Source organism: Plectropomus leopardus, chromosome 13 (genome assembly GCF_026936395.1).
Source record: "Plectropomus leopardus strain MGB_pleo_1.0 chromosome 13, ASM2693639v1, whole genome shotgun sequence".
NCBI classification, from domain to species: Eukaryota; Metazoa; Chordata; class Actinopteri; order Perciformes; family Serranidae; genus Plectropomus; species Plectropomus leopardus.
In genome coordinates this window covers 15,926,111-15,945,137 of record NC_142188.1, presented here as the reverse complement: position 1 = coordinate 15,945,137, position 19,027 = coordinate 15,926,111, and the positions used below count along the sequence as shown (strand labels likewise).

General features: G+C 41.8%; 1 protein-coding gene across 6 annotated transcripts in view; it reads left to right on the top strand.

The window, feature by feature from the left end:
- The window catches only part of zmiz1a (zinc finger, MIZ-type containing 1a), a 127,257-nt gene that overhangs the window by 72,266 nt on the left and 35,964 nt on the right, over positions 1 to 19,027 (top strand). For all 6 annotated transcript variants that reach the window (XM_042501728.2, XM_088086385.1, XM_042501725.2 and 3 more), the window contains 2 exons: positions 12,491 to 12,602; positions 15,841 to 15,954. In XM_042501728.2, coding sequence (XP_042357662.1) covers positions 12,534 to 12,602; positions 15,841 to 15,954 — 183 coding nt within the window. In that variant the 5' untranslated portion in view covers positions 12,491 to 12,533. The remainder of the gene's footprint in view (positions 1 to 12,490; positions 12,603 to 15,840; positions 15,955 to 19,027) is intronic.

Here is a 19,027-nt window from a genome sequence, read left to right as displayed (position 1 = left end):
TTGTGGGGTAAAAGAGACAGAGAGAGGAAAGAGAGCAGCGGGTGTGATGGAGAAGAAAAAAACGGGAAAAAGGGTTCATGAGAGGAAGCAAGGAGTGCCTTTTCCAGTGGAGCCAGGCAGTGCAAATGGCCAGTTAGTGGCTCTCAGAGAGCAGTTCAGAGGCCCTTATTAATTTCAAGGGGCAGCAACATGGTAGATTTAACATCTTAGGAAACCTCTTCCAACTGTGTCTCACTGCAGCCCCACTGGTGCTCTCCATGTGTGTGTATATATGCATGAGAGCGCGTACTGATTTACAGTCAGGGGAAGAGCTATCTTTGCCCGCCGAGCTAACGTTAGAAGTCTGGTTGCTTTGGTAAACAGGGGGCGACACACCGCTCTCCAGCCACTTGTGCTCAGCCAGCGCCCCGGCGGTGATCGACAACCTGCCTGCTGCTGTCTTTATTAGTTGCTCCCTCAGAACAGCCTCTGGCAGCAGCGAGCCCAACACCATAACGCCCTTCATCAAATATTTACCCCTCCTGAATCTACAACGTGCACCAAGGCCACATCAAATAAAACCAAGTGCCAAGGCGATATCTAATCCAGTCCAATCCCTTCTCCTTGTCGACTTCATTCTCTCTCGCGGATTTCCGTGACGTTGCTGTCAGTTTAGCATCAAGTCGAGGATTAGGGCCACGGAGGAAGGGACCTCCATGATTGTTTATTTACAAGTTGTTGCCTGCTTCTCAGTCATATAGCCAGTGGCGTTGATGTGACTGAGGCCTGACATGACAACGTTTTGACAGCCGTCGGGCGATTAAGGACTTTAAAGTAATTGCTTAAGTCTGTGTCTTGTAAATACTAACAACCTACCCCTGGAGTATTTGGCTTGGCTCAGACATCCATCGAGATCTGACATCCAACCTTCTTCAAAGGAGCCGCATCGTTATTGTTTGTGTTTTGAAAATGGGATGGAGTTGAAGAACCAAGACAAACACTGTCAGATTAGATTGATGAAGCGATCACAGGAGTCCCAGCTTGTGTAAATTTGCATTGCATATTCAGTTTTTGTGCTGGGGTCAATTACAATGTTTCCCAGCAGCCTGCTGTGAAGTGGATCCATTGAAGGCGCTAAAAAGCCGTCAGAGCTTCACAGGATCCCTCAGCGCTGACGCTGTGGGGAAATTATGTTTGTTTTTGTCTCTCATCAGTTCCTTCCAGATGTGCAATCATGGTCAAGGGAGGAGCGATGGCTGTGGCTCTCGATTGACCTGCACTTAGGGAAAGACACGGCGTGCGCTCGCTCGGCTGTTTGGCTGCCCTGGCTTGCTGGCTGGCCGGCCAGCTTCGCGGCTGCCTGTAGGTCTTAGTGATTCATGTCACACTGTAATTGGTTTACCTGCTCCCTGTGTGTCTGCGCTCCGAGAGGACCAAAACAAATTACCCAGGGATGACCTCTCGCCATCTCTCTCCTGCTCTGCAACCATTTCCCCCTATCTCTCCGCGCACGTCTCTCCCTGCCTCCCACTACATGTAATATGTTGTATGAGTGTTTTTCCCTCTCCCTCTCTCTTCCCATCTACTTGTCTGTCTCGTCTTCCTGTGCTCTCTCCTACATACCTTGAATTTCACAAGCAGAGCCACGGTAGAACAACATTTTGGAGAGAAATACACACATGAAAGACTTCTGAGGCTTGAAGATGTGTGTGTCTTTCTGCCTGCTGTCAAACATAATTTTAGCATGATTTTACGCACATGCATGCGTGAAGATGAGCTGATAGGATGGACTTTGAATAACGATGCTTGAGATCACAAATAAACACAAATGCACACGTGCGTGGAGTGCTTTGTAGCACTAAAAGAGTGTTTTGTGAAGCTGCAGTGAGGCACATTAGCCTTTCAGTGCTGGTTTTTGCGCTCACTGTGCCAAACAGTACCTGTGTGGATTGTCCCTTCAGCGAATGAAACTGGTGCTCTGTGTACCCCATTAGGCTGCTTCATTTTCACAGCAAGCAGATGTTTTGTGTTCTTCGCCACTCATACCCTGACTCTGACACACAGCGGTGAACAAACACACACACACACAGAGCAAGATGAATGAGCGCGTCGTTCTCCCCTCTACGCGTGTAGGAAGGTCTTGCTGTCTCAAAGGTTATTTAGCTGTTTCAGTAAAAAAAAAATCCACTGCCAAAGGATTTCAGTCAGAGTGTGCAAAGCTTTAAAACGTGATTTGTTTGTATTTGTTGTATCGTTGTTGGTTACACAGACTGTTCTCCTGGCCCAGGACCTGGTGTAGCAAACATCAGTTTATGTTTCGGTGCCCTTGAACAACATCCTTATTAAGTATCAGGGGGGCGCTCTACTTTTCTGTGTTCTGAACCTTTTTTCAAAACTGTATTTATTGTTTTTCAGTAATATTGCACAATTAAACAAACCTATACACATATACACGTACAAAGTGTAATAACATTAATAGTGCATAGCATAGATTAAATCTTAAGTCTTGTCAGAAGATTTTATATAATTGGTTTAACGTTGTTTTTCTGTTTGTTTGATTGTTTTTTTTATAAATAGAGAAACGTGAATATGTTAGTGGTGTACTCTCCTTATTTGATGTCTGAAACACAGGTTTGGGGGTGTGTAAAGAGTAGCGATGTCAGGAGAACAGATACCTCACTACCAAATTGATGCCAAACTTCTGAAAGGAGTATGTGTTTTTCTCCAGTACTGTATGAAGAGGGGATGCAATTCTTTCAGACGTGACGGGGCAGCGTAAACGCCTCGAAGGGTTCTTGTCTGCCGCTGCCAGCACAGAAGAATAACTACACATGGAGAACGGTGACAAGTACACTTGCAGCGACAACTCGTAGAAAAGAAAAGCGTTTTTTTTTCCGGAGGCCAGCACATTTTGTTAATTGTTCGCAAAATGGAGCGCCACAAATTTTGCTACAAATGCCAGCAGTGTGACAAAGCGCTGAGCGTCTATTTTGCTCTGAAGGCTGTATGTTGAGTTAAAAGACATTCAGCTTTGTGCTCTTTACTGTCATACAGCCGTCCAATCGCAATTAAATGCTGAACAACATAATAAATGGTGGAGAAATATATTAATATACTATAGTTTTTATTAAACCTTTAAAACATAGATCAACATCACCTTTTTTTGCTGTGTTCAGATGCCTTTTGCAAATATTTAAACCTTTGAACCCTGAGCAAATTGATTTGATTTCTTTCAAAAACATGGAGAAAAAAGGCGATGAGCAACTTGGACAGAAATGTTCCGCAAATTGCAAGAAATAAGTAGATTTAGTAAATTATTTTTTAAAAAGCTAGAAAATTTTCTAGAGAAAAAGGAATTTAAAATTCCAAAATAACATATTTAGTATAATTTTATAGAAGTTTTTTTTTTTTTTTACACATTTTAAGCAGTTATTTTAGGTATTTTCCTTTTTTACTTCTGCATTCTTTGTTTATATATTTATATTTTTATTTCCTTGTTTTTATTTTATTTTTTTCTTCTACTTTTTAGTTTTTACTAATTTCTGTGTCATTTCTTTTTAAGTTGCTCAATGTCCTCTTCCTGTCTTTTTGAAAGACATAAAGCCAGTTTACCCAGGTTTTAAAGGGTTAATACTTACTCAACTGCAAAAGCGCATGAACCCACACAGACCAGAGCTTTGCATTTGAGGCGGATCATCAAGAAATAATAATATCATTTAAATTTAATCAATTTAAATGTTTATAATAAAGGCGATCTTTTTTAAGTACATGGGATTCATTGTTTCATCTTTGTTTTGTACGGTGGTATCAAAATGAATATCGAGAATCACACAAACAAGCTGCTTTTGTTTTTTTCTTTTCTCAGAATAAAAGAGGACAAATCCGCCAGTGATCTGATGACCATTTTAAGTTGCTTTATTGAAAGTTATTGCCAGAATTTTTGTTCAGTTGTCTGTTTTTTTGTGTATTTTTGAAACATCCTATTTCCTTCAGCGACCTGTTAGATAACAGGTAATCCACTAGCTTTGTCCTTAGTCAATTCAATTTTCTAATTGCTGTGAATAATTGATTTTTTTCTCATTTTTGAACTGAAAGATTTTATTTCATAAAGCAGTCCTTGCACAGCTTTCTAATAACCTTTTCATTAAGAGTCTTTCAACAAATACACCTTATGTACTATACTGGTTGCACTACATGTATGAGTTCTCATGGTTTTAAATTGGAAACGTTTTTTTTGGTTTTTTGTATTGTTTAATTGGATTGTTGTCGAAACGATCAGAAGCACAAATAAAGGTTGCTGTGCAGGAGCTGCGGCGCCGTAGGTCATTTTGTTCCACCAAGTGCAGAGAGGCTGGGCTGGTTGCTTTTTTAGTAAGGATTGTGCTTTTGGAGTGTCAAAGACAAGGGGAGTGGAGGGCAGACTGGCACAGATATATTTTTTGCTCTCCCTAATGACACCAATACCATTTCATGGCTTACTGAGCAGATTGAATCACACTCACTCTTTGTAAGTCTCACTCTCTGCCCCTGTCTCTCTGTTTCTCTTTCCCGCACACACACTTCATCACCCTCTCCTCGCGTAGACTATCACATGCACATTCATATGCTACCGTACATCGATGTGTTACACTTACCCCAGTGGATGTTGTTTAATTGCATTTGGGTCAGCAGTTTGCCGGTGCTGAAACCGAAGGACATGGAATTTGTCAGTTTACCCATTCAGCAGTCACAGGGGGCGGTGTGTGAGCTAACAGCTCTGCTGGACTCAGGCCCATAAGGTTAGCTTTACACAAGCCTGTCAGACTGCACTGTCAATCACTCTCCTCTCCTCTCTCCTCAGACACACTGTCATCTCCTCATATATTCCTCACAAAAATGTAGACTGCTGTTATTCCACTTAATAAAGCCTCCAAGATTTATGCACTCTTTTACTGAGAGGGTTCAGTAGTATTTCAGACGGTCCTGTGATGGCCTGGTGCGGCGATAAAGGCTACATACTGGCCTGACACACACACTCACACACTTGCTCCATCCCTTGTGCATCAAGAGTGATAGAATCTTGCCTTTCGTGACAGTGGAAAATCGTATGTGGCAGCCAGGACATACAATCTTCTCCAGCTGGTATTTATAGTCCTCAGCAACTGGAACATTCTATGGAATAAGGAGTTCATTCATTCATCATGTGAGACTCAAGCTCCGTTCAGCTCGTGGATGACCTGATTTCGTATCTCATGCTTAGATAGATGGCCTTTCCCTATTAATGCACGTGAGACAATAGAAACAAAAACATGGGCGCGTGCACTGACAGGGGGCCACACACACACGCAGATATAAAAAACAAGAAAGCAAAGATAGAAAAGATAAAATGTTGCACCATGATGATTGATGATGTTATAATGCATTTTTCTTGGTTTGTTATAACAAGATCTTAAAGGGAGACATTACAGGTGAAAATCTGTGATTCCTCCAATTCCATAACATGTCTTCTATCAGACTCTTGCAGAGAAAACATCCAAATTACACATTTAAGTGTTTCTTTCAGTTTAGATTTCAGTTCTTTGTTTAGATAATGTCTTATATGCATATTTAAACATAACATTTTTGAGCATTTGTAATAAAAAATGTCTTAATTTAAGTATTAAGCCGGGGAAGTTTCACGGTCATATCTGTTAATTCAGAGTTTTACTGTATTCATCTGAAGTGTCATATTTTTTGTCTGAAAATATATGAAAATTTACAATACATATCTTTAAAGGCAGTTTTCTCAAAAGTAGAATTTTTTTATACCAAAATCTCCACTTCAGTATCTCTTACATACATCAAAGTCCCCAGGTTGATTACTATCTATATTCTAAATGTTTTTATGCTCAGGCTTAACTCATAGCCTAATTTGTGTAACATTTTAGTCCTAAAACGTGGTGAAAATTACTTTTTTAATTACTATTGTCAGTATTGTTTGATTTATTGAGTAATAATAAAACATCCACGCTGAAGGACAGAGTGAAAAAATGTCCATCATAGAGAGAGGGGAGATACGATGTGGTTTAAATATGGTGATAATGGTGCAAATTTTCATGCAGTCTCTTCGGGAACACTCAGAGTGCTGCACTTGAGTTTCTCCGCTCTGCACAGCTGGCTGATCATAGTGAAAGTCATTATTGGTTCCGGAAAATTACAGAAATGGTTGAACACAGTCTCCCCAATCAGATGTCAAAAAGATTCAGGGAATTGGTTACTGATTTTTTTTCAAACATCTGTTAAGCAGTGCTGGGGAAGTATTCTGGCTGCTCAAATCTGCAATTCTTGGCCTTTTGGGGAAATCGCAACAAGCTGTCAACACAAAAGTGTTATCAGCTTATGGGAAAATTGCTTGCAAACAGCTCCTTACTGGTCATGTCAAATATTCTGCTCGACTTTTTTGCTCTGTTTTTGGTCTTCGCCAATTCCTGAGCAAAATCTAAGTTGAAAGTCAAAAATAGAGTAAAAAAAGTATTAGTAAAAAAAACACTTTGAGTCATAGCCCTTCTCCATAACTCAAACAATTAATTTACTTTTTTCTACTATAGCTTACTATTAAACCTTTTGAAACCTGAGCAAATTGGCTTGGTTTCTTTTAAAAACATAGGAAGAAGTTTCAAGTTACCAGTAACTAGAAAATTACCTAAAATTGAAAGAAAAGAAAAAAGAGAGACATTTTTTATAATGATGTAAAATAATATTGTGATATCTATCTATCTTTCTCTCTGTCTGTTTTAAAAGGTTTTTTTAGGTCATTTGTTTTTAGGACTTTCTATTTTTTTGCAATTTTTGTGACATTTCCTGCCTTTCTTCTTGACTTTTTAGCTGTGTTTTCAAAAGAAATAGTAACCAATTTACTCAGGTTTCAAATGCAAAAATGCATGTGAATTGAGTCTGAACACAGCTCAAGAAAACTGATGTCTTTCCAGGTTTCAAAGTGTAAACATAATATCCTCCCAAAATATTAGGATTTGTTGCTTTTTTTCTGTTTTGTGTCAATGTTAATTTAATACTGTGGAACTTTTGACTGTTAAACAAAACAAGAACCTTGCAGACGCTATGTAAGATCCGATTCTCCTAGATGAAGGATGAATCAACAATCATCAAAAATGATCGATAGATTTATTAATGGTTAAAAATGATTGTCAGATTCAGTGTTATGTGTAACTTCTTTTTTTGCGTGTAAGTCTTTATAAGCGTGTCAGTACCTCGTAAAAGCAGCAAGTATCCCTAAAATGTCATGCTACCAATATCAACCCACTCAATTCCAAATATTGTAAAACTGAAGTGTTAGTTGCCAATCCCAGTTGGCTAAAAAAGAGAGGGCACCTCTGTGCTCACTTAGCACACGCTGCTCTTTTTCTGATCCCACACACTGAGTGGTGAAATAATCGGCTGCTCCCGGGGGTATCTGGTGGCGCATACCTGCAATACTCCTCAACTGAAGCTCCATATTTATAGACAGCAACAGAACAGCTCACATATCCCCACATCACAGCTGTTTGCATTGCAGTGTTGGGTGTCACATAGCTGCCCGCTGCTCCTGTGGTTGTCACATTAAAACAGAAGATAAACAAACAGCGACATTTAGAGTTTGTTTTTTTCCACCCCTGGGACGCGTCATTTCAAATTTGTATTTAGGCTGGTAGTTATGATGCAGTTGAGTTTTAGAAAGGCCGGAGGGAGCGATGTGACCAATAGTTGGCTTTGCTGGGAGGGAAAAAGGAGAGATTAGCGGTGGAGAGGATTAGCAAAATAATGCAAAGAGTGAAACAAGGCAGAAACGCAGGGATGGTATGGTGAAAAAAGTGAAGAAACGGCAGCTAAGGACAGAATGGAGTGGACAGGAGAAAATAAAGGCAATAAGAGCAAAAAGGGACTGTCTGGCTATGGGAGTTTGCCACTAGAGATAATAGTGTGTGTGTGTGTGTGTGTGTGAGAGAGAGAGAGAGCTGGTGGCTTTTTACAGACACACTGAGAGCAGAGATTGTGGGAGGAAGAGGGAGAGAGAGAGGCCAGCACAGCTGAGTGGTGTTGATTGGCCTGTTTGAAAACACATGAACTGCAGACAGAGAGAGAAAGAGAAGGAGAGAAGCTCCGTGCACTGGGAGAAAGTGTCGCTCTGTGCCGTGCCACGCTGCAGCCCAAACCACATTAGAGCAAATGAATCCATTCCGCCTCCTGTTATGGCAGCTCCCGCACGGGGCCCCAGGAAGGAGAGCGGAGGGAGGGGGGAGGGAGGAAGAGTGGCAGGAGGGTTGAGATATGAGGGACGGGGAGGAAGAAAATGATAGGAAAATGGAAGGTGGTGGAAAGGAGTCGCATGCTGGGTGGCTCTAATGATGTCTGAGGGCTATAAGAAAGGGGAGCAAAAAAGCACACAGCAGTGAGAGAAAAGAAGGCTGCGGCCATATAACTGAAGAGGAGGAGGAGGAGGAGGAGGAGGAGGAGGAGGAGATCCCCCACTGTGTCCAGAGAGCAGGAGTGATAGTTATGTTCTCCTTTTTCAGACTGTTGCTGAATAATGAAGACGATCTCTTGCCGGATTTGCTCCTTCATATTGTTCAGCACTGCCCTCTGCACTTTATATACAGGTTAGACTGAGCATTGGAACATTAAAACACCACCAAAGATGTTATTTTACTTAGTTTGCTTGCAAACCCGTAAACCTGAGTAAATTGGCTTGATTTGTTTAAAAAATATGGCAAGAAGGCAACAAGCAATTTTACAAGAAATGATTCAAAAAATAACTAGAAGTACAAAAGTTACAAGAAAATTACCTGAATTATGAAAAATAAGATTTTTTTTTTAAAAATCTGTAAATAACCTGAAAAATGCTAAAATAAAAATAAAAAATATAAATAATAATAGATATTTTACTGTAACTTAATTTTAAATATATAATTATAATAATATATATAAATATATTTTTCTTGATGTTTTTCCCTAGTTATTTGATCATTTTCTAATGATTCTCCTGATCTGTATTTAAGCTAATTTTCAGGTAATTTTCTTGTTCAAAAAGTTCACTATTTCAGTTAGTTGTACAGTTTATCAGTTGTTCTGTCCTGTCACTGTTGCATTGAATATAAGCGTGATATATTCTTAAAATATGTCACTTAGTGAGGGGGTTGACAGTTTGCTCAGTGATAGAAAAGGAGTCCCTGAAGGAAAAAGATTTGGAAACACTGATACAGATGTTTGAAAACACACATGTTAATATTCTGAGACTGATTCCCACCATATTGCCCAGAACTGCTCCTCATGTGCTCCAATGTTATACACATATTGGAGCGCTTTATGAACTCCTGTGTAACCGCTTCCGTGCAACCCCCACCAGACATTCACAAAGCAAGCTGCACTTGACAAAGGTGGTAGTCATTTGTCTGAAATGAGAAATCACTCATGCTATGAGTGATCACACACTACGTGTGTGTGTGTGTATGAATAAGTGGGTGTGTGCCGCTGCTGATAACGACAAGATAATTTCAACACCCTTTCTTTTTCTTCCTCCCTGTCTCTTTTCCCCACTGAGTCTGGTCCTACTTGACCCCCTCCTGCCATCCTCCAGTGCTTTTCATATTACTTTGCTTTTGTTTCTGAGCACTTATTTCTTGCCCCACTTCCCCCAGCTTGTTTTGCTCGGGAAAGAGAGAAGGAGGGAAACAAAAAATTGTGTGTGTGTGTGTGTGTGTGTGTGTGTGTGTTTTTGAAGACAGAGAGAGAAAGAAACAGAGGCTGCCTCGGATGTTAGTATTATTTGTGGTTTGTTACTCTGCTCTGATTCATAGCAGCATCCTCCCACTGCTGTTTAAAGGGAGGTTGTAATATGCACAGCATAATTGGATGTGTAATCCTTTGCTTTGCACCTCTGGTAAGCAGTGCTGAGTGGAGCTGATTAAGATGTTTGGAAGACAATAAAGATTAAGCAGGCCTGTCTTCAGCGTGTGCATGCTCAAACAACAACAGTTAGCCCAAAAAAAGCCTAAAGCAGAAAGTAGAAGTCTGGAAAGGAGTTGGAAAATCACACATTGTTATCATTCTTCGAATTTTTTTTTTTTTATTTCAGCTGTAATTAGTCAATCTGTGGACAAGTGGAGTCACTGATGTCAACATTTTTTAGGGTTCCCACTGATCCTTAAATAATCTTAAAAGGCACTGAGTCCATGAATCTAAACATAAGGCCTTAAGAAGCATTAAAATGTCTAAAATCAATCTTTCAATGTCTTTAAATGCTTAGTCATCAGAGGTGGGCTTTTCTTCTGTTTTGCATTGCAAAAGCTCAAAGCAATGAATAAAAACAAAAATTATTTACTGAATGTCTCTTGCATCACATCACCAAACAGTTCTGTTTTATGTTTCAACGAATATTTCAGAAATAAAATATAACCCCCCCCCCACCCCCCAACTTAAATTATGATCACATTCGTTTTTTTCCCCTTCAATATTGGCTACTGTAAATTGGTCTTAATTTTTAATCCAAATGGCACTTAAAAAGTCTTAAAAAGTCTTTAAAAGTCTTAAGTCCGGCCTTTAGCTGTAGGATCCCTGATTTTGTTGTTCAAACATTCAACTTGCTCTCCTACCTACAATGATTTGGCAGATTTGTTGTGGTAGTAAAAAGGGAGGGTTGAGGATGTAGGGCAGGAGGAAGGCTTCTGCCATGTTTCCACTGAAGCATCATCTGTTATGCAACACATTTTTCCCCTCAGCAGGGGGGGTGTGGTGCTGAAGAGTCTGCCAGCCTGGACAGTCAGTCAGTCAGTCAGGTGGATTGACTTCTTATCTTAGTTACAACGCCACCAGCCAGTCAAATTTCCCCCTCACTCATTTTCCTTTCAGAACCTGAGGGCCCGTCTTTTCATCGACAACAAAAGCCTGTTAGCGGGAGGAGGTGTGTGTGTGTTGGACCTTGTGAAAGCACAACAGTGGAAAGGAGGGAAAGATTATTGGGAAAAAAAAGAGGCAGATTTCTCCACCCCCGTCCTATGTCCCTCCTCCCTCTTCAGTCTTGGCATGTTGGGACAGCAGGAAGGGGAGCTGGAGGAGAAACAGTTAATCAATAGCCACAAGGTCAGACGGCCAGCGCTGGGCTGAAGCGTGCCCTGTTAGCGGTCCGTGGAGCTGCCTGGCCGCTGAAGGGGATTTGTAGCACTTGTCAGGGCTTAAAGGAGCCCTCTCTGGACCACTTGCTCTGGGTGTAGTGTGTGAAAGAGACATGCTGGTTAGCAGCAGGAGAGGGAGACATCTGCTGGATGCCGAGAAACAGCACAGCACAGCAGAAATAGGCCACCCAAAGTTATGGTCATATTACACACAGTCAGAGTGGCTTTGAGTGCAGAATGTCACTGTTTTGTAGGGACTTTTCACAGCAACCACTGCAGCATCATACCCGTGTAACCTGACATGCCTGCCCACCGTTTGACCACGTTTGCTCCAGAATTCCCCCTTACTCATGCGAGCAGCTAATGTGTCAGACTCTGTGTGCGAGTGCACTCCAGGTAATTCTAGTCTGCTAATGCTTAAGCTCAGAGGATTAGTAATACACTCTTATTCTCAAAGTGTTCCTTTGAAGTTTTACCTTTACGCTTAATCAAAGTGAAGAATTCGAGCTTTTGTGTTTACATGCTCTTAAGTGTGTGTGTGTGTGTGTGTAGGAGAGAAGGAGACTGAAAGAGTGTGCATACTTGCAATAGTCTTTCGAAGATAAGCCCACCAGACTGAGCATTACACATGAAAACTCCCTGGCTGAGCACTACGCTTTCATCGTATTCGCTCTCTCGCTCTGTTTCTCACAGCAGGGGATCTTGGGGGACCCTTTATCAGTAGTGAGCAGCTTTCTAGAGCCCCGGCTCCCCCCCTCCCAACCCACCTGTGGTCTCTCAGTTTGCCTTTTGTGTGGAGGAATGTGAGGCGGACCAACACTGATGGAGATAAACAGAGAGGGACGGAGGCCTCACGGGCAAACCAGCAAGATATTTATTAATCCAGCCTCCATTTCTCTGAGATGTAATGATGACGTTGTTGCAGCTCAGTGTTGGATCATCATAAACACAAAAATAAAGAGATGCTGAACCTTATCTGCTGTTAGATGTGGGTATAAATTTGTTGTCTTTGCTACACTGATAACCTTGACTGTGAGGTGCGCGTCTTTAAAAGAGAGATAACAGTTATTGTCCCTCCTCAGTTGCAGCAAGTGTTCGATTTTTCTCCCACAGGTAACATAAAGCTTTCTTTCAGTTTCATCATGTTTCTGTTTGTCAGTAATGCCGCTGCTGTGGAACATCCTGGTTTCACACCATTGCCAAAAAAAACACGTGCTTAGGCGCATCGAGCCCTTCGATGAGTCAAACAAGCTGGCTTCCCCTGTTTGAAAATTTGTCAAGCTGCTAAATTGCTATTTGAACTTCACGGGCTACAAACTCTTCACATGGGTGACCTGGCAGAAACCTACTCTAACAGATGTACCTCTCCTCCTCTGCTTCCTTTACAGAGTACAGAACTTTTTTTAATGGCGTCCCGGTAGAGGCATCAAGATGAACACACTACCATCAATGGACCGGCACATTCAGCAGACCAATGACAGGCTGCAGTGCATCAAACAGGTGTGTATTGCAGCGGCCCTATTATGCTCATTTTTGGGATCATATTTGTATTTTGGGGGTCTACTAGAATAGGTTTACATGCTTTAAAAAAAATCACACCATGTGTCTCATACTGCCCTTTGCTACAGCATCAATGTCTGAAACAGTCTGTCTGAGCTTATGTCCCGCCTCCCAAAAAGCCCAGCCTGCTGTGATTGGTCAGCTGCATATTCTAATCTATTTGTTACATTGTGATGTCATCAAGTCACACAAGTAAACACTGAAACTCAAATGAGCTGTTTCAGGCATCCTCCCAGCAGTGTCTTCTGAGGGAGAGAGAGCTCCCTTTGGCTTGGACTTTGGGCTTTATTACTTAGGAGAATTTCCACATGCACAAAATGCTATACAAAACCATTAAGAAAAGGGAAAACCCCAAAAGCATAATAGGTTCCCTTTAAGAGTCATTCATCCAGTAAAATGCAAATTGGATTCTAAAGACACAAGAGCATTTACTCTCTAAGGCTGTCAGCGTTAATGTATTAATTGCGATGCGAGTAAGGTCCGTACATAATGCATACATTTTTTAAAACCACGCTAACTGCCAGCTGACAACTCTGTCTTTAAGAGGCTGTACGGGGCTTTGAAATGCAAAAAAATGTAATTGAAAACGTAATTAAAAAATCAGGTTTACCTATTGAAATTCTTCAATTAATCGCATTTGAAAAGTGAATCATTTGATAGCCCTGTTCCTCTCCTTTCCTACAGTCCTGTCTCCTCTCAGCACCTTATATGGACATCAGTTTTTCTGGCCATTAGCTCCAGTCACACAGATCATGTTGCACAGGGTCATAGAGAGAGAAAAAGAGAGAGAGGGGAAGGCATATCTGGCAGCGAACACAAGAAGAGACTTCAAAGAGCAACATAACAGACTTTCCCCCTCCCTGGTCCTGTGCTCCCTTACATCACGTTCCTGACTCTTGACGTATGCCGGTCCTTGTTGTGGTTTTGCCTAAACGCTTCCTTGACTGCCAGCTTTCAGGAGACTCCTCTCAGACTGATACAGACAGAAAGACACAGTCAGACATAACCCTGGGCTACCGCCTCTGCCTGTGATTAATAGTCTACAAGAACTCGCTGGCTGGCAGGCTGTGGGCTTATTTGTTTATGCTATGTGGGTGTGATCCTTTATATCTCCCAACATCCATATGACACCGTGCCTTACAGTGAATTGGTGAATGGTAATGCTTTGAGCTTGCGATTATGAGGTGACATATCCCTTTTCTCCCCCACCCTCCACCTAAACTCCTGAGCACCCACTGTCATAATCTTTATCTAAACAGGCTCTTTTACTTTGATTGCATGTAACGATGCGCTTGACGTCAAAAGCCTTATTTCCAAAATGTCAGCTTTCCTCAAATGAGCAGAATTTGCGTGAATTGACACTACTCACTTCACAAAGCCTCCTCAATTATTTTCTCAGGCGTCACTGATAAGCCCTAAATAGGCCGAGTTAACACGTCTAGCTTAATAAATGCACTAATTGTAGTTGGGTTTATATACTCCTCGGCTCTGGCTGTAATAGAATTCGTAGTAAAGCAGACTTCAAAGGCAGCGAGTTAGTCAGTGAGCTCTGAGCTCGTGGCGGCTCTGCCAGCAGGGTGTTGTTTTGGTTCGGGGAAAGCCGCTGGCAGAGCGCCAGGTGTTGTGCTGTTTTTCATGCAGCCAGGTAGGCACTGAACAGCCTGATCCTCGGCTGGCCTGAAAAGAGGTAAGTCAGTCCATCATCTCACAGAGGACAGTCTGTCAAACGTCTGGCTCTTTGTCTGCTGAAACCCCCATCACTGTTGCTGCTGCTCCCCCCACCTCCCCGTTCTTGTCCTCATCCAACCCTGAACAGCAACAACAACAGCTCAGGAGCCCATCCTCCTCCCAAAAAAACTCAGCGGAGCTATTTCACTCCGCTGTCCTCCCCCTCGCACCAGAGTCAGGGTTGTCAGGCAGAGTCGGTGGCGAGCGCCGCAGCAAGAGGAGCTGTGAGTTCAGATCTAGACAGACAGCCCCTGCTGCGCCAGTTCTGATTCCTCTCGCGCTGGAGGCTGATACGCCTCCCATCAAGCAGCAATAATGCCAGATTATATCACTCATCTAGAGCAGGCTCTTCTCCTCCCTCTAACTCAACGAGAGCATCACTTTCTCTCGCTCTCCCTGCTTCTCTTCATCAGTCAAACCTCTGTTCGAGTCGCCAGCGAGCTCTGTAACGGCTAATCTTCACATCAAAAAAGATGAGTCACTCAAAGCCTCTCTTGAAGCTCATGATATCATTGGGGGCTCTCAGAGATTTTCTCGGCGGGCGGGTACCGGGCCTGACATGTTGGACCGCGTTCGCACCCAAGAGCTCTTTTGTCGCACAGTGCCGAAAAGCTGCCCTTTCAAAAACGCTCACCTCTGCTGCCCCCTAAAGACAATAGTCCTACCTTCTCCGCGAGAACACACAAAACAAGACGCTTCAGCTCCAGATGAGAATAATAAATGCTTTCAAGTGGGCTCAATCTCGCCGACTAAACAGGCTGCAGCTCTGCGCCATTTCAGAGCTATTAACCTCCTGAGCCGTGAAGAAAGGGAGCCCAATTTTAAAAACCGCTTATTGTGTCCTGCCAGCCTGAGTAGCCTTCAGACACTGGGAAGAAAAGACTCAACTGTTTCAGGCCTCAGTGAACAAGCGAGAGAGACAGACAGAGAGTGAAAGAGATTAGACAACACACCAACGGCGCGTATTGAGTCTGCACACATAGCTGCCAGGACCAAGGTTGTTTTCTTTGTGAGCCGCCGAGCCAGCCAGTGGACTTCTGGTGCCGACCGAGGCTCTGTTACATTCTGAAAACAAGCAATGAATGAGGGGAAGAGAGAAGAGGAGGGTTGGAGGGAAAGATTTGGTTGCTGCGCGGGTCATGGGGGTGAGGGCTGGGTGTTGCCAAGAGAGATTAACAGGAAACACTGGCATCATTGTTGATATGGGTGTGATCTTCTTCCCACAATGCAGCAGAGCCCTGAGTGGGCGTACATTGGAAAGAGTCAAGGTCCTCACAGGGTTGTGCAGAAACACAAGACATTAAATCAAGGCAGTTTGGAGGGAGAGCATGAGGCTGCGAAACTATTTGGTTTCAGTGTTTTTCCAATTTGTTCTTAATCAGAAAAAAAATAACGGTCATTATTTCCCATTGTTTCTAATGGCAGTCTGCTTTCTCTTGTGTTTGCACAGCACTTACAGAACCCGGCCAACTTCCACTCAGCGGCCACAGAGCTGCTCGACTGGTGTGGAGATCCCCGGGCCTTCCAGCGACCTTTCGAGCAAAGTCTCATGGGATGTCTGACGGTACGCAAACAGTAATTATGGTTTTCGTTGGGTTTTTCAGGTACTTTTTAGGAGACAGGAGCAAAACAATAATTAGATTTGGGATACTTGGGAAGAAAAGATGGGCTCATGTGTCCACTTCTGACACTTTCTACCTACATTCAATTTATCCTAGACTGTAGTTAAAACAAAATTCATGTCATAGTCATATTTAGCATTTAGTATTTGGGTTATGCTTTTACAGGGTTCCCACACATTTTTATGGACAAAATCTAAGAACTTTTCCATGATTTTTCAAGGACCCCAAATATTTTCTTTTTCCCACTCAACCAGCAGTTTTCAAACAAATAAGATTCAAACTCTATTCAAACATAATGTCAGCGTCCCCAATGATATGTTCAAGGATCGTAAAAAAATTTGACAGTCCAACAATAATTTCTGTTTAAGTTTCTGTCTTTGCTACTTGGTGTAATTTTGTAATTTTATCTTTTTTTTCTTAAATATAAAGATCCATTCCAAAAAAAAAAAGAAAAAATCTTTTTTTCAGTTCTCTATGAAACTTGCCAAAAATATGAAAAATATCTGATTGTTTTAAAGAAAACACGCTTTCAAAATGCGTGATTTGCTTAATATATAAAATATTGAAGCAAAAAAAAAAACGCTTAAAAGTTTACTATAAAAATGTCAAAAAAAATTACCACAAAAAAATCTTCAAAATATATATATGATGAAAAAAACATTTTATAATTTTATAAACCTTTTTTTTTTTTAATGAAAAGAAAACTCCAAAACCTGCCAGCCCACCACTTTGAAAGGCATATTTTCTTTAAAAATCAGTTGAAAAAGAAATACAAAACACAGCCATTTCAAGCTGGATGCCCCTCTCCTAAGCTAAAAGTGGGCAGACATGAATGGAGAGACAGAACAGAGGGAGAAAGTGAAGAAACTTGCATAATGAAAAAACATCAACAAAAACATTGACTCACATTGACAAATGTTAAAGGTTACGCTACATCAACAGCTACAGAAAATAAATTTACCATTATCTTACATTAATGTTATTTAATTTATTATACACAACAGATTTCTGTGATTTTTCCAAAACTTTAAATCATTTTTACCAGCTCCATTACTTTTACAGGCCTGGAAAATGTGATTGTGAAATTCCATGACTTCTCCAGGTTTTCCATGACCTTGGGGACACTGTTTTTTTCCCTCCAAATTTGCGTAACAACAGTTAGTAGCAGGCTGTAGTCACACCAGATTGTATCCAGCAGTTATCCAGGCAGTTGCTCAGGCCGTCAGGGGCCAGTGACAGAGGTTAAAGTCCTTGTCACCCACTGCTCCTCTCCACTTTGTGCTTTACGCACACACACACACACACACACACACACACACACACACACTGAAAAAGAGGCTTGAATGGGGCTGCGGGTAGCCAGTCACCCCTGGCCATCCCTTCTCAGTTCACCAGCTACCATTCATCGATTTGGGCTCGGGGCCAGAGGGCTGGCCTGCACCAGGTGTGTGACACACCTCACACACTTCCACACACAGCCACACGTGTGAAAGAGGCTTTAGAGCAGACAGTCTAAAGTTTCACACATCTGTCTCTGAGATCAGCCTCTGAAACACTGGAGGAACGTTGTCCCCGGCTGAAGTGGTAGCGTGAGCAAACAGATAAATGCTCATTAATGTGTAAATCACAATAAAAGCCTCTTAAAGGCTGATAAAGAGCCATACAATGGAGCCCACCACTGAGATCCTTCTCAGCATGGGGCCGTTTCCATCAGCTAAATTGTTTCATCAGACTGGGAGAGCAAACGGCTTCTTATCTGGAGAATTACAGCGTGCAACAAGCCTTTGCTTTCGTTCAAGGATTTTATTCTAATGTTACCTCGTTGGCTGTGTGTCAGAGCGCTGCACTGAAATGTAAAGATGACTGAGCATCACTCAAAGCCCATGAGATTTGCCGTAGCTGAATGAAACTGAATGTGGAGACACTTGTTCCCTCTGGCATGTTGCACATGTGGAGGTCATCCCTGGTCCCCGGTGGAGTATCGACTCCAGAGCCAATAAAAGATGACATAACTGCTGCACTATTAGCCCTCTCTGCTTTACAATTTTTGGGTTTCTTTATCGATATATATATTGAGTTTTTTAATGTCCAAGGTTCCCACAGTCATGGAAAACCTGGAAAAGTAAAAAGCAAATTGGATTGATTTCTTTCAAAAATGGTAAAAAGAACGTAGTAAATCATAAGAAAATCCCACAAAAATAGTAAAAAGTAAAAGGAAATTACCTGAAAAATTTCTCAAAATTTCCAGTAACATAAAAAACAGAAACAATAACAGGGAATAACCTAAAAAAAAGTGCTTAAAAATAATAATTATGCAACATAATTTTAATTATATATAATATGACATGGTTTCTTGACATTTCTTGCCTCGCTACCTGAAATTATGTTTGAATACAGTTTGATTCGATTCGACCGTGACTATGTGTGGAAACCCTGAATGTCAGTGCAGGCAGACATCTGTATTATTTCTGCCACTAGCTGTCGTTCACACACAACCATTTAAAAACAAGCAGAAATCAGCCACAGTGCTTTTTTCCCCTCCAGCAAATAAATAAACAAAAATATCAATGGCCCAGTAACCCTCCAGCACCTCTCGGAGCCCTGTTCTCATATTGACAGGAGTATGGGCCTGGATGTTCGTCCTCAGAGGCAGATTAAGCTGAAAAGGCTTACGAGGTGAAACACTGTAAAATCCGTGTTGAATCTATGCTAGCCTCTGTAGCTGGCTGCCTGCCTCGTGCAAACTGCAGGGCACACTCACTCACGCAGGAAATTAAACGATTGACAGCGACATGATTGGACTGTTTGTCAGAACCGTCGTTGTTTGCATAACACAGTCGGGTTGAACAGATTACGTTGTGGTGTATTTATCCCTGGAATGTCTCCTCAACAGCTTCCAGTAAATTCACCGTGATCTACTAAAACTGTAGATTTGTATATCATCATTTCAGAACAATCAAATAAACCCTGCTTACTGACATCATTTCTATACACGTTTTCCACAGTCATGAATAA